Source organism: Hyperolius riggenbachi, chromosome 4 (genome assembly GCF_040937935.1).
Source record: "Hyperolius riggenbachi isolate aHypRig1 chromosome 4, aHypRig1.pri, whole genome shotgun sequence".
In the NCBI taxonomy this organism is placed as follows: Eukaryota; Metazoa; Chordata; class Amphibia; order Anura; family Hyperoliidae; genus Hyperolius; species Hyperolius riggenbachi.
The window spans coordinates 79,788,130-79,800,775 of record NC_090649.1 but is presented as its reverse complement, the minus strand read 5'-3'; the positions used below and the strand labels follow the sequence as shown (position 1 = coordinate 79,800,775).

Here is a 12,646-nt window from a genome sequence, read left to right as displayed (position 1 = left end):
CATTTACTGGTGAAAAGTGGTCTCTTATGTGCATGTACTGGTGAGGACAGTTAGTGACATGGCTATGTACTCTGTGATGTGCTGCAGAAGATGTCAGTGCGATATAAATACTGTAAAAAACATTTTTTAAAAAGCCCATTGCTTAGCCCCACTCTACATAAAAGTGCGCTTCTGACTCCGCCCCTAACTCCACCCCCTGTCCGGTTTTCTCCATCAGCCGACCTGGCAACCCTAATGAATCGCCAGGGAAGGGAATGTGTGTGGCTGGCTTTCTCATTCTTCGTTCTCCTCCCCAGGCAGCAGTAAACCCCCAGGCAGCAGTAAACGGCATAATGTAACATGGGGAGGGGGACAAGAGGTGATTACTGATAAGCCATCACTGTGTGTGAGAGGTGAGAAGGGCAAGTGCTTTCCTTATTAAATGTGTGACGTGAACAGGACAGAAGGAAAACAGATATGCACCCTCTATGTATTTAGAGTTTAGCCTGTCAAATCCCCCCTCATTTGTGTATTATTATTTAGCATTTATGTAGTGTGACATCTTCTGCAGTACTGACAGAGTATATCGTCTTGTGACTTAGCCATCCCTCAGAGGAGCTCACAATCTAATCCTACTATATTATTATTATGTACAGTATGTATATAGCACTGACATCTTCTGCAGCACTTTACAGAGTATATAGTCATGTCACTGACTGTCCTCAGAGGAGCTCACACTCTAATCCTACCATAGTCATTGTCTAATGCCCTCCCATATTATTATTATGTGTTTATATAGCAGTGATATCTTCTGCAGCACTTTACAGAGTACATAGTCATGTCACTGTCTGTCCTCAGAGGAGCTCACAATCTAATCCTACCATAGTCATAGTCTAATGTCCTACCATACTATTATTATGTATTTATATAGCAGTGATATCTTCTGCAGCACTTACACTTAGGCCTCATTCACACTTCGTGTGCTTCTGTCCGCTTTTTTTAAGCACATTAATAACAGATACATGTTGCTGAAAAAAAGTGCACAGAAGCGGACAGAAGCGTAGAGAGATATGGAGGCTGCAATATTTACTTCTTTTTAAACAATACCAGTTTCCTGGCTATCCAGCTGATCGTCTGCCTCTAATACTTTCATCCCTAGACACTGAACAAGCATGCAGCAGATCAGGTGTTTCTGACATTATTGTCAGATCTGACAAGATTAGCTGCATGCTTGTTACTGGTGCGATTCAGACCCTACTGCAGCAGAATAGAGCCGAGGCGCTGCCAGGCAACTGGTATTGCTTAAAAGGAAATAAATATGGCAGCCTCCATATCCCTCTCATGCCCAGCTCCATCTTCTACACCATTCGATTTGTCATGCGATCGCTGATCAAATTGATAAAATCCAACATGTCCGATCAGGATTCGATTCGATTTGCGTTGAACGAACGCATATTGAATCGAACCCTGATTGAACATTTCAGGAATCCCCCCCTTGAAAATCCTGGATTTGCCCCTGATGTACCTGATTCCTCAAAACAAACACCTTTAAAACAGTATTGCAGGCATTCATAAAAGAATTCTAGAAAAAAATACAGCACACAGAGCAACACACAGCTGTAGCGCTTGTGTGCGTGTATGCTCTTTGATGCAGCCGCTAGAATGCACAGATAGGAAAGCCGGACATGGTTGCTATAGAAACGGACAACAATAGGTGTCCGTTTCATTGCCAGCATAGGGAAAGGGGTCCTTGGCGGCCGGGCAGCGTAATAACTACACGCAGCCGCTCTGAGTAACGTCGCACCCTCGACGGAGGAGGCTGCGACCATCACTTTACGTCGGTTGCTGGCAGTAACTGCTCTATAGAGCGGTTACAAGGTGGGAAAACCCGACTGAAATGGCCAGAAGGGTACAGTATAACGGCAACTCACAAACCAATACAAGATTCCTCCCTATTGCAGAATGGTATGACCTAGCTTGGCGTCGGAAAGGTACAACTGCTGACGTGACTACATGTATCTAAATGTTTACTGCCTGCAAACAAATACTTAAAAAAAAATGCATAATGTGCAAAATCAGTCCTCCATCAACTAATACGTATGCTAAAAGGTTAAAAAAAGAGGATTTTAGCAATAGTGCCCCTTTAAGAATTAACTGGTCTTAATAGCTACTGTAATATTGGGAACATAATACACAGTTTCATATGAACAAAAATTAATGCATTGTCCCATAATAATAACATATTGTAACAATTTCTTTGTGTAATCAGACACTAAAGAAAACAGCCGAATACTGCAAAGAAAATCATATTTCCTTCCCAAACGTGGATACCAAGGAAACCAGTGAGGACATCCCATCACAATGCTGCTACATATTTGAAGGGGATGGTAAAAGAACCCCTGATGTGATGCACTTTCCACTATTCAACAACCAGACCTGTGAAGGTTAGTATACTGCTAAGAAAGCTCTGTGATCACGTTCGCAAAATGGACCAAGAATGTTCGCAAACTGATCATTTGCAGCAAGCCCCATTGGCTTTAATGGCAGGTTGAAACTTTCAGGAATGTGCCTTTTATAGCGGGGGCAGTGGCCTGGGTGGTGATCCTGTCTGATTGGCCGTCCTGCCCCATGTGAGTTCAGGGTGAAGGGTCACAAAATGGCTTCATGGGAAAAAATAGGGCGGTCGCAAACAGGCAATATAGTTCATGTTCACGTTCAAGCAGACGCTGATGGCTGAACTGCAGAGGGCGGAGGAGTGTGCACGTTGGGACGCTAGCAAGACAAGAGCGAGGCCGTGCGTCTAGCGGAAGTGACAAGAGTGCGGTCACAGGGGAGCAGAAAGGGAATATTGCGCATGCGCGGAGCAGTACCTCCATATTGGTCGGAGTGGACGGGAGCCAGAACAGGGCCGGAAACCAATTAAATGGTGGCATACAGGGGGGAACATAGGTAGCGGTAAATGACCACTAACATCCCCCCACCAGCACAATATGTTTTTTTAACAGATTCAGTTGGGCTCTGGTATCCTTTAACCTCCCTGGCGGTAAGCCCGTGCTGAGCACGGGCTATGCCGCCGGGAGGCACCGCTCAGGCCCCGCTGGGCCGATTTGCATAATTTTTTTTTGCTGCACGCAGCTAGCACTTTGCTAGCTGCGTGCAGTGCCCGATCGCCGCCGCTATCCTTCACGCCGCAGCCGCCCCCCCCCCCCCCAGACCCCGTGTGCTGCCTGGCCAATCAGTGCCAGGCAGCGCTGTGGGGTGGATCGGAGTCCCCCTTGACGTCACAACGTCGATGACGTCCTCCCACCCCGTCGCCATGGCGACGGGGGACCCTCCAGGAGATCCCGTTCTTTGAACGGGATCTCCTGATCTCCGATCGCCGGAGGCGATCGGAGGGGCTGGGGGGATGCCGCTGAGCAGCGGCTATCATGTAGCGAGACTTTGTCTCGATACATGAAAAATATTTTTTTTTTTTTTTTAAAAACGCATTTGCTGCCCCCTGGCAGATTTTTAGCAAACCGCCAGGAGGGTTAAAGAGACTCTGAAGCGAGATTGAAACTTGCTTTTTACCTTATATTTAACAGGGGCATGATTGCCCCTGCTAAAACGCCGCTATCCCGCGGCACAACGAGGGGTCTTTACCCCCCAAATCCCCCCCCCCCCTGCAAAATCCACAACCAACTTGGTCGTTGATTTTGCTGCTCATGGAGGCAGAGCTTTCGGCTGTAGCTCTGCCTCCATGCGCGGATCTCCGCCTCTCCCCGCCCCTCTCAGTGCAGGAAGACTGAGAGGGGCGGGGGAGAGGCGGCGATCAGCGCTGATAGATGCGCTGAGAGGCAGGGCTGCGCTGCGGCCATTAGCCCTGCCTCAACAGGAAGCGCTGCCCGGATACCACGGAGGGGATTTGGGGGGTAAAGACCCCTCGTTCAGCCGTGGGATAGCGGCGTTTTAGCAGGGGCAATCATGCCGCTGTTGAATATAAGGTAAAAAGCGAGTTTTAATCTCGCTTCAGATTCTCTTTAAAGTGGCACCACACTGTACAATTCTTTTATATTTCTTTTCAATCTAAAAATTACAATCAATTTTTAGATTGATTATAACATTAGAACAATCTAGCCAATGTACCACACGTGTTCAATTTTTTTCCAATTATTTATTTAATTAATTTAAAAAAAAAATGATTACTGTGAAAATAGCTTGAATCTATAAATCCAAAAAATTTGCAATCTATCCTACACCATTTAATGTTATTAAAAAAAAATCCTGCCACCCCCAATTGAGTTTTATCAATACAGAAATTTGATCAGATTTCTCACTTAAAGAGGAACTCCAGTGAAAATAGTGTAATAAAAAAAAGTGCTTCATTTTTACAATAATTATGTATAAATGATTTAGTCAGTGTTTGCTCATTGTAAAATCTTTCCTCTCCCCAATTTACATTCTGACATTTATTACATGGTGACATTGTTACTGTGGGCAGGTTATGTAGCTGCTGCTAGCTGTTTTGGCCATTGGACACAGCTGTAAACAGCTATCTCCTGTCTGTGAACCTTGTTACATTGTGGCAAACTGTCAAAAGTACGGCAGTCCTCAGAGCTTCTTGTGGGAGGAGATTAACCACAATATCAGTCATACAGCGCCCCCTGATGGTCTGTTTGTGAAAAGCAATAGATTTCTCATGTAAAAGGGGGTATCAGCTACTGATTGGGATAAAGTTAATTTCTTGGTTGGAGTTTCTCTTTAAATTAAGAAAGATTTTCATTTTTTCCATACAACTGATGCTTTTTACCAAATTGATGTAAAATCAGATCTTCTTATTGTATCGCATGTGGCTACCTTAACCTGTAATTTCTATTATTCAAATACAACAGATGAGACTGAGGGCTGGAAACCGCTAGAGCGTTTTGTTTTGGGTTTTTTTTAGCATTTCACTAGTGATTTCCTTTAGGGCCTGTTTCCACTACACGCAGGTTGGATGCAGAATGGATGCAGAAAAACTGACTCCAATGAATGCCTATGGGAAAATCTGCATCAGAAAAATCGTGTTTAGTGGAAACAGGCCCATAGGCATTCATCTGCATGTAGTGGAAACAGGCCCTAAATGCTCTGCCATTGTAAATGGATAGGACAGATTCCACCAGAGCGATTGCGATTAGGCAAATCGCAATCGCAGAACATGCAGCATTTTGGGAGCATTTCCATTCTAATGCATTATATAGGAGCAGGGAAATCGCTCCTAAAATCGCTTGCAAATCGCTACCACAAATCGCTTTGCCCTTTCTAGTGGGTCCCAGGCCTAACTGTTTTCTCTTTTACTGGTCCAGTCACATTTCTGAACCTATGTGGAGCACAGTAGAGTGACCACATAAAACAAAGATCAGAGTTTAAAGAGAACCCGAGGTGGGTTTGAAGAATATTATCTGCATACAGAGGATGGATCTGCCTATACAGTACAGCCTCTGTTGCTATCCCAAACCCCTCTAAGGTCCCCCTGCACTCTGCAATCCCTCATAAATCACAGCCACGCTGCTGACAAACAGCTTGTCAGAGCTGGCTGTGTTTATCTCTATAGTGTCAGTCTGCTGCTCTCCCCGCCTCCTGCAGAACTCGAGTCCCCGCCTGCATCCCTTCCCTCCCTGCTGATTGGAGGGTAGGGACGGGGGCAGGGACCGTAGCTATGCAGGAGGCGGGGGAGCAGCTGAAACTGACACTACAGATGTAAACACAGCCTCACAGCACGGCTGTGATTTATGAGGGATTGCAGAGTGCAGGGGGACCTTAGTGGGGTTTGGGATAGCAACAGAGGCTGGGCTGTATAGGCAGATCCAGCCTCTGTATGCAGATAACATTCTTTAAACACACCTCGGGTTCTCTTTAAGGCTAATCAATAAAAACAATCAGATGTTACTGATGGGAGTAGAGCTGTCAGATACTGATAGTCTCTAGATGATGAAAAGTAAGCTTTTGGCCAACAGGCCTTTTTTTCTGGCTGCACAAAATTGATTCTGAAGAAGGCTTATTGGCCAGAAGCTTACTCTTCACAAGTCAGCCAATAACTGGCATCACCCTGATTCATAACTTCCTGCTAAGACATAGCTGCTGAGATTAGAATAGTACAGTGTTCACCATAGTACCCCATTAGTGAATAGAGTGATCCAAAATATCACACTATTCAGAAATTACACACATGCCTTTGTCTATTTATTAGAGAATGACTGGCTACCAAGATATGTTACTTCAAATGACATTTTTATTTGCTTGCAGGTAAAGTAAAGGAAATGGAGCAGAAATATTCCACTTTTAAACATGCCTATGAGGAATCTGAAGTGAAAGAGCTCCTGGAGGTCTCTAAGAAGAATGTGCAGGAAAGCTACGAGAAGATAGACATGAAGATCAAGCAGTGGGTGGAGCTGCGTAACCAGAGGGGACGGCCTTAGGAGGGGCCCGTGGCATGCATAAGACAACAAGCACAGGGGCCAGAGATGAAGCGTTATGTAATGTTCCATAAGGCTGTGTTCACACAGGGGAAAGCTGGAGCACACAGTGCATCAGATGCACAGTGCTACTCCGGTGGTGTTCACATTACATCTGGGGCACATGCGTTTTCATAGAATATGATCTATGGAAGAGTGTGCATGTTGCAGCGCCACAGCATGAGTTGGGCGCAGGTTGGCATTTTCCCTCCTAATTCCTAACACTAACCCCCTTCAAGTGCCTAAAACTAACCTCCTCCTCCTAATTCCTAACAGTAACCCCCCTTCAAGTGCATAAAACTAACCTCCCCATCCTAATTCCTAACACTAACCCCCTTCAAGTGCCTAAAACTAACCTCCCCTCCTAATTCCTAACACTAACCCCCTTCAAGTGCCTAAAACTAACCTCCTCCTCCTAATTCCTAACACTAACCCCCTTCAAGTGCCTAAAACTAACCTCCCCTCCTAATTCCTAACACTAACCCCCTTCAAGTGCCTAAAACTAACCTCCCCTCCTAATTCCTAACACTAACCCCCTTCAAGTGCCTAAAACTAACCTCCCCTCCTAATTCCTAACACTAACCCCCTTCAAGTGCCTAAAACTAACCTCCTCCTCCTAATTCCTAACACTAACCCCCTTCAAGTGCCTAAAACTAACCTCCTCCTCTCAATTCCTAACACTAACCCCCTTCAAGTGCCTAAAACTAACCTCCTCCTCTCAATTCCTAACACTAACCCCCTTCAAGTGCCTAAAACTAACCTCCTCCTCTCAATTCCTAACACTAACCCCCTTCAAATGCCTAAAACTAACCTCCGCTCCTAATTCCTAACACTAACCCCCTTCAAGTGCCTAAAACTAACCTCCCCTCCTAATTCCTAACACTAACCCGCTTCAAGTGCCTAAAACTAACCTCCCCTCCTAATTCCTAACACTAACCCCCTTCAAGTGCCTAAAACTAGCCTCCCCCATCCTTATTCCTAACACTAACCCCCTTCAAGTGCCTAAAACTAACCTCCCCCATCCTTATTCCTAACACTAACCCCCCTTCAAGTGCCTAAAACTAACCTCCCCTCCTAATTCCTAACACTAGCCCCCCTTCAAGTGCCTAAAACTAACCTCCCCTATCCTTATTCCTAACACTAACCCCCCTTTAAGTGCCTAAAACTAACCTCCCCTCCTAATTCCTAACACTAGCCCCCCTTCAAATGCCTAAAACTAACCTCCCCCTCCTAATTCCTAACACTAACCCCCTTTAAGTGCCTAAAACTAACCCCTCCATCCTTATTCCTAACACTAACCCCCTTTAAGTGCCTAAAACTAACCCCTCCATCCTTATTCCTAACACTAACCCCCTTTAAGTGCCTAAAACTAACCTCCCCATCCTAATTCCTAACACTAACCCCCTTTAAGTGCCTAAAACTAACCCCTCCATCCTTATTCCTAACACTAACCCCCTTCAAATTCCTAAAACTAACCTCCCCCTCCTAATTCCTAACACTAACCCCCTTCAGGTGCCTAAAACTAACCTCCCCCCCCCCCCCCCCTAATTCCTAACACTAACCCCCTTCAACTAACCTCCCCATCCTAATTCCTAACACTAACCCTCTTCAACTAACCCCCCCCCATCCTAATTCCTAACTCTAACCCCCGTCAAGTGCCTAAAAACTAACCTCCCCCCACCCCCTAATTCCTAACACTAACCCCCTTTACAGTTGTATTCAAAATTATTCAAACCCCACTGAAATTGAGTGCTTTGGCCAGTTTGACATTGATTTTGATCATTTCAGTCATCTTGTTTCCAATTAAATCAAAGAGGCACTTGTAAGTGAGACAAATATAACTTTTGTAATGAAAAAACACCACAAGCCTTTTCTGTGCTCACATCATTATCAGTTCTATTCAACCCCCAAGTGACATTCATTCTTAGTACTTAGTACAACATCCTTTTCCAGTTATAACAGCTTTTAAACGTGAAGCATAGCTTGACACAAGTGTCTTGCAGCGATCTACGGGTATCTTAGCCCATTCTTCATGGGCAAAAGCCTCCATTTCAGTCACATCCTTAGGCTTGCGCACTGCAACTGTTTTCTTTAAGTCCCACCAGAGATTCTCAATCGGATTTAAAGGAATACTGTAGGGGGGTCGGGGGAAAATGAGCTGAACTTACCCGGGGCTTCTAATGGTCCCCACAGACATACTGGGCCCGCGCAGCCACTCACTGATGCTCCGGCCCCGCCTCCGGTTCACTTCTGGAATTTCTTACTTTAAAGTCTGAAAACCACTGCGCCTGCATTGCCGTGTCCTCGCACCCACTGACGTCACCAGAAGTGTATAGCACAACCCCAGTATGGTCTGTGCCTGCGCAGTACGCTCCTGGTGACGTCAGTGGGTGCGAGGACACGGCAATGCAGGCACAGTGGACAGTGAACCGGAGGCGGGGCCGGAGCATCGGTGAGTGGCTGCGCAAGCACAGGATGTCTGCGGGGGACCATTAGAAGCCCTGGGTAAGTTCAACTCATTTTCCCCCGACCCCCCTACAGTACTCCTTTAAGTCTGGTGACTGCGATGGCCACTCCAAAATGTGCCAGACTTTAATCTGCAACCATGCTCTAGTGGACTTGGAGGTATGCTTGGGATCATTGTCCTGTTGAAAGGTCCAACGTCTCCCAAGCCTCAGGTTTGTGACGGACTGCATCACATTTTCATCCAATATCTCCTGGTACTGAAGAGAATTCATGGTACCTTGCACACGCTGAAGCTTCCCTGTACCTGCAGAAGCAAAACAGCCCCAAAGCATGATTGACCCCCCGCCATGCTTCACAGTAGGCAAGGTGTTTTTTTCTTCATAGGCCTTGTTTTTCTTCCTCCAAACATAGTGTTGATCCATGGGCCCAAAGAGTTCTAATTTTGTTTCATCACTCCACAGAACACTATCCTAAAACTTTTGTGGTAGTGTTCTGTGGACTGATGAAACAATAAATGTAAAGAACCGATACTTACCCGCTGCTTCCTCCATCTCCATAAACACGTATGAGTCCTCCCGCAGTCTGCTGTTCATCGGCAATCAGCCCCGGTAACTGGCTCATTCGGGTCCAGCCTGGGTCTTCTGCGCAAGCACGGACCTCCAACGCATGTGCAGAAGACCCAGACTGACACGACTGAAGCAATTACCAGGGCTGATCGCGGCTGAACGGCAGGCCGCAGGAGGACGGCGTGGGACTTACGTGGGGGGAGCTGGAGGAAGCCCTGCGTAAGTATCGGTTCTTTACATTTAATGATCTCTGGTACACTTTATTGGTAGAGAATGAACTCACAATCCCAAAGCTCCTCCAAATTTACCATATCTACAATTACATAACTACATGATAAACATGCAAATCTTATTGTTCAATATTCACTGTAATCTCTGATTCGGCTTCCCTGTTGGACACCTCCTATACGTAATACCTGTATGGAAACATTGATAAATGACATTATTAATCAAACTGATTTGATGTTTAAACATTTCAGTAAAAGTTATTTAAACAAAAAAAAAATTCCTTCCTGGTTTTGTTTTTGTTACTTTCTCTTCCACCTCAAAGTGGAGTTCAATCATCGACAGTAAGCTGTAATTTTATAATTGTTCTAATTTTGTTGTCTGAAGTTCTACTATTTCCCATGACTGAACTCCTGAAGATGGGGATTTTACTTGATATATACCGTATTCTTCAGAATATAAGGTGCACCTTTTCTTCCCCCAAGTGCAGAGTGCGCAGGGAGCATTACCCTCTAGCGCCGGGTCCATTCGTTCCACTTGGCCTCGTATTTCCGAATTGGTGCAACTACTGTTACACCAACAGCGTACAAGCGCCATGGTCACATCAAGAGTGGACTAGACCGGAGCGATGTGAAAGAGGAGCACACAGGGCTGGTTCTCTCATGAGGCAAGGTGAAACATTTGCATCAGGCGGCAGAGATTACGTAGGCAGCATTTTTGTACTGTGTTTACACTAAGAGCATGTAGACAAGTAGTAAATAGTGAGTAGTAAGAGAACGAGACTCACAGACTCACCGGTGTACTATTGTGTTGAGCTGCAGCATGTCATGTGAGAACATAAATAAAGCAGAGTAAATTGTAGGGTGCTTTGAGATCATTCCAAATCGGGGAAGGGGGGAGGCCTCATCCTCACATGTTTGCCTCAGGTAGCAAAAATTCTAGAACCGGCCCTGGGAGTGCGCCGCTGGATGGGTAAGAATTGATTAGTTAGTGCAGTGTAGCCTAGTTGGGCAGGCAGCAGGGGGTTAGTGTAGTGTAGCTTAGTTGGGCAGGCAGCAGGGGGTTAGTGTAGTGTAGTGTAGTTGGGCAGGCAGCAGGGGGTTAGTGCAGTGTAGTGTAGTTGGGCAGGCAGCAGGGGGTTAGTGCAGTGTAGCTTAGTTGGGCAGGCAGCAGGGGGTTAGTGTAGTGTAGTGTAGTGTAGGCTATTGCTGCACCCATGGATTGCATCCTTTGCTGTTGCTGCATGGCTCGCCTTCATTGAAGTGGACATAAACTCTTGCACAGAACAGAAGGAAAACAGAGATAAATCCACCCTGTATGAATTTAGAGAGTTTAGCCTGTCTAATTCCCCTCATCTGTGACTAATCACAACGGTAAAGTGATCTCTCAGCCGTGTGAGCCGGCTGCCTCGACAGAGCAGCTAATTTGTAAAGACAGGATGTTATCCCTATGTCTGCTTCCATGAAAGCATGAAGTAGACACACTGAAGATTTATTGTAGGATTTGTAACAGCTGTAACAAAGGAATGTTTTTTCTTTAAAGGTTATTATGCTGTTGCTTATCTTTTAGAGCATAGAGGGAGTTCTGAGTTCCGGTTCGCTTTAAATGTTCAAGACAATAGGCAGCACAACAATGACTGGCTCCTGGATGCTGGGCAAGTGATACATCCGTGTGAGACTCTTTATTACTGTGCAGATCTGCCGCACACAGCAGAACACGTGGAATTTATTGCTGGATGTTCTCTGCACTTTCTTCCCTGTTGCTAGGAGACAGCAGGAAGAATAAAACCTAGAGAGCTGAGCGTAGCCGCAGCATCGCTATACTTTTCAGGAATTCACTCTCTCTGGAGATTACGCAGCCGAACACAATGGATACTTTGCCCTGACTTAGACATTTATCTTTTTCCATTAAAACAAATCACCAGACAGCTCAGGGAGAGCGACCAGGTTTTGATAAATCCCTGTTGTAAAGTCTGTATCAAGACCAGTGGCATAATTACTATGGGATCAGCCCTCAGCAAGTGGCTGCAGACTGCGGTGATGAGGAGAGAATAATGCACTGGAGCAAGTAGTATACTCTGCTCCAGTGGACAACTCTGCTCCAGTGGACAACTCTGCTCCAGTGGACAACTCTGCTCCAGTGGACAACTCTTCTCCAGTGGACAACTCTACGTATCTGTGCAGCACGGTGGTGTAGTGGTTAGCACCCTTGCAGTGCTGGGTCCCTGGTTCAAATCCTAGCTAGCATATATCCCAACTGCCCTCTTTTGGAGGGACAGTCCCTCTTTGGGAGCCCTGTCCCTCTGTCCCTCTTTCCTCCTCATTTGTCCCTCTTTCAGGATTTTGTTCCTCTTTCTATGTAAATATATGTATTTCTCAACTAAAAATTGTGTTTGATTGACTCTAAACTTTATCCCCATCCTTTAAATTGATATATTACTAATTTTAAAATGTTAATACGAAGGAAAATGCACCAGGATAGAAAGGACCAGTGTGGTTTGAATTATAAAACAACATATTTTTCTTATAAAATCTTTATGGTATGTGTGACTAGGGGTGTGACGGGGCGTGATCAGGGGTGTGGCAGGGGCATGGCTTAAGTGTCCCTCTTTCTCATATCAAAAAGTTGGGAGGTATGCTAGCTAGGGCACTATGTGCACAGGGTTTTGTGTCTGTGTGGGATTCCTCCGTACACTCTGGTTTCCTCCCACACTCTATAACACACAAATAAGTTAGGCCCAGTGCACACCAAAACCGCTAGCAGATCCACAAAACGCTAGAGGTTTTTGAAGCAGATTTTCAGAGCGATTCTAGGCATGTTTAGAGAGGTTTTCTAATCATGCCTAGCGTTTTTGTAGCGTTTTTGTGTAACAGATTTCATATATTGTTACAGTCAAACTGTTAACAAAAACGCCTGGAAAACCGCTGTGATCTAGCG

General features: G+C 45.5%; 1 protein-coding gene across 1 annotated transcript in view; it reads left to right on the top strand.

Annotated features, from left to right (window-relative positions):
- Positions 1-8,548, top strand: part of LOC137570392 (cytosolic phospholipase A2 gamma-like) — a 140,602-nt gene extending 132,054 nt beyond the window's left edge. Inside the window, exons 18-19 of the mRNA XM_068279074.1 lie at positions 2,249-2,423; positions 6,244-8,548. Coding sequence (XP_068135175.1) covers positions 2,249-2,423; positions 6,244-6,416 — 348 coding nt within the window. The 3' untranslated portion in view covers positions 6,417-8,548. The remainder of the gene's footprint in view (positions 1-2,248; positions 2,424-6,243) is intronic.
- Positions 8,549-12,646: the final 4,098 nt, after the last annotated feature.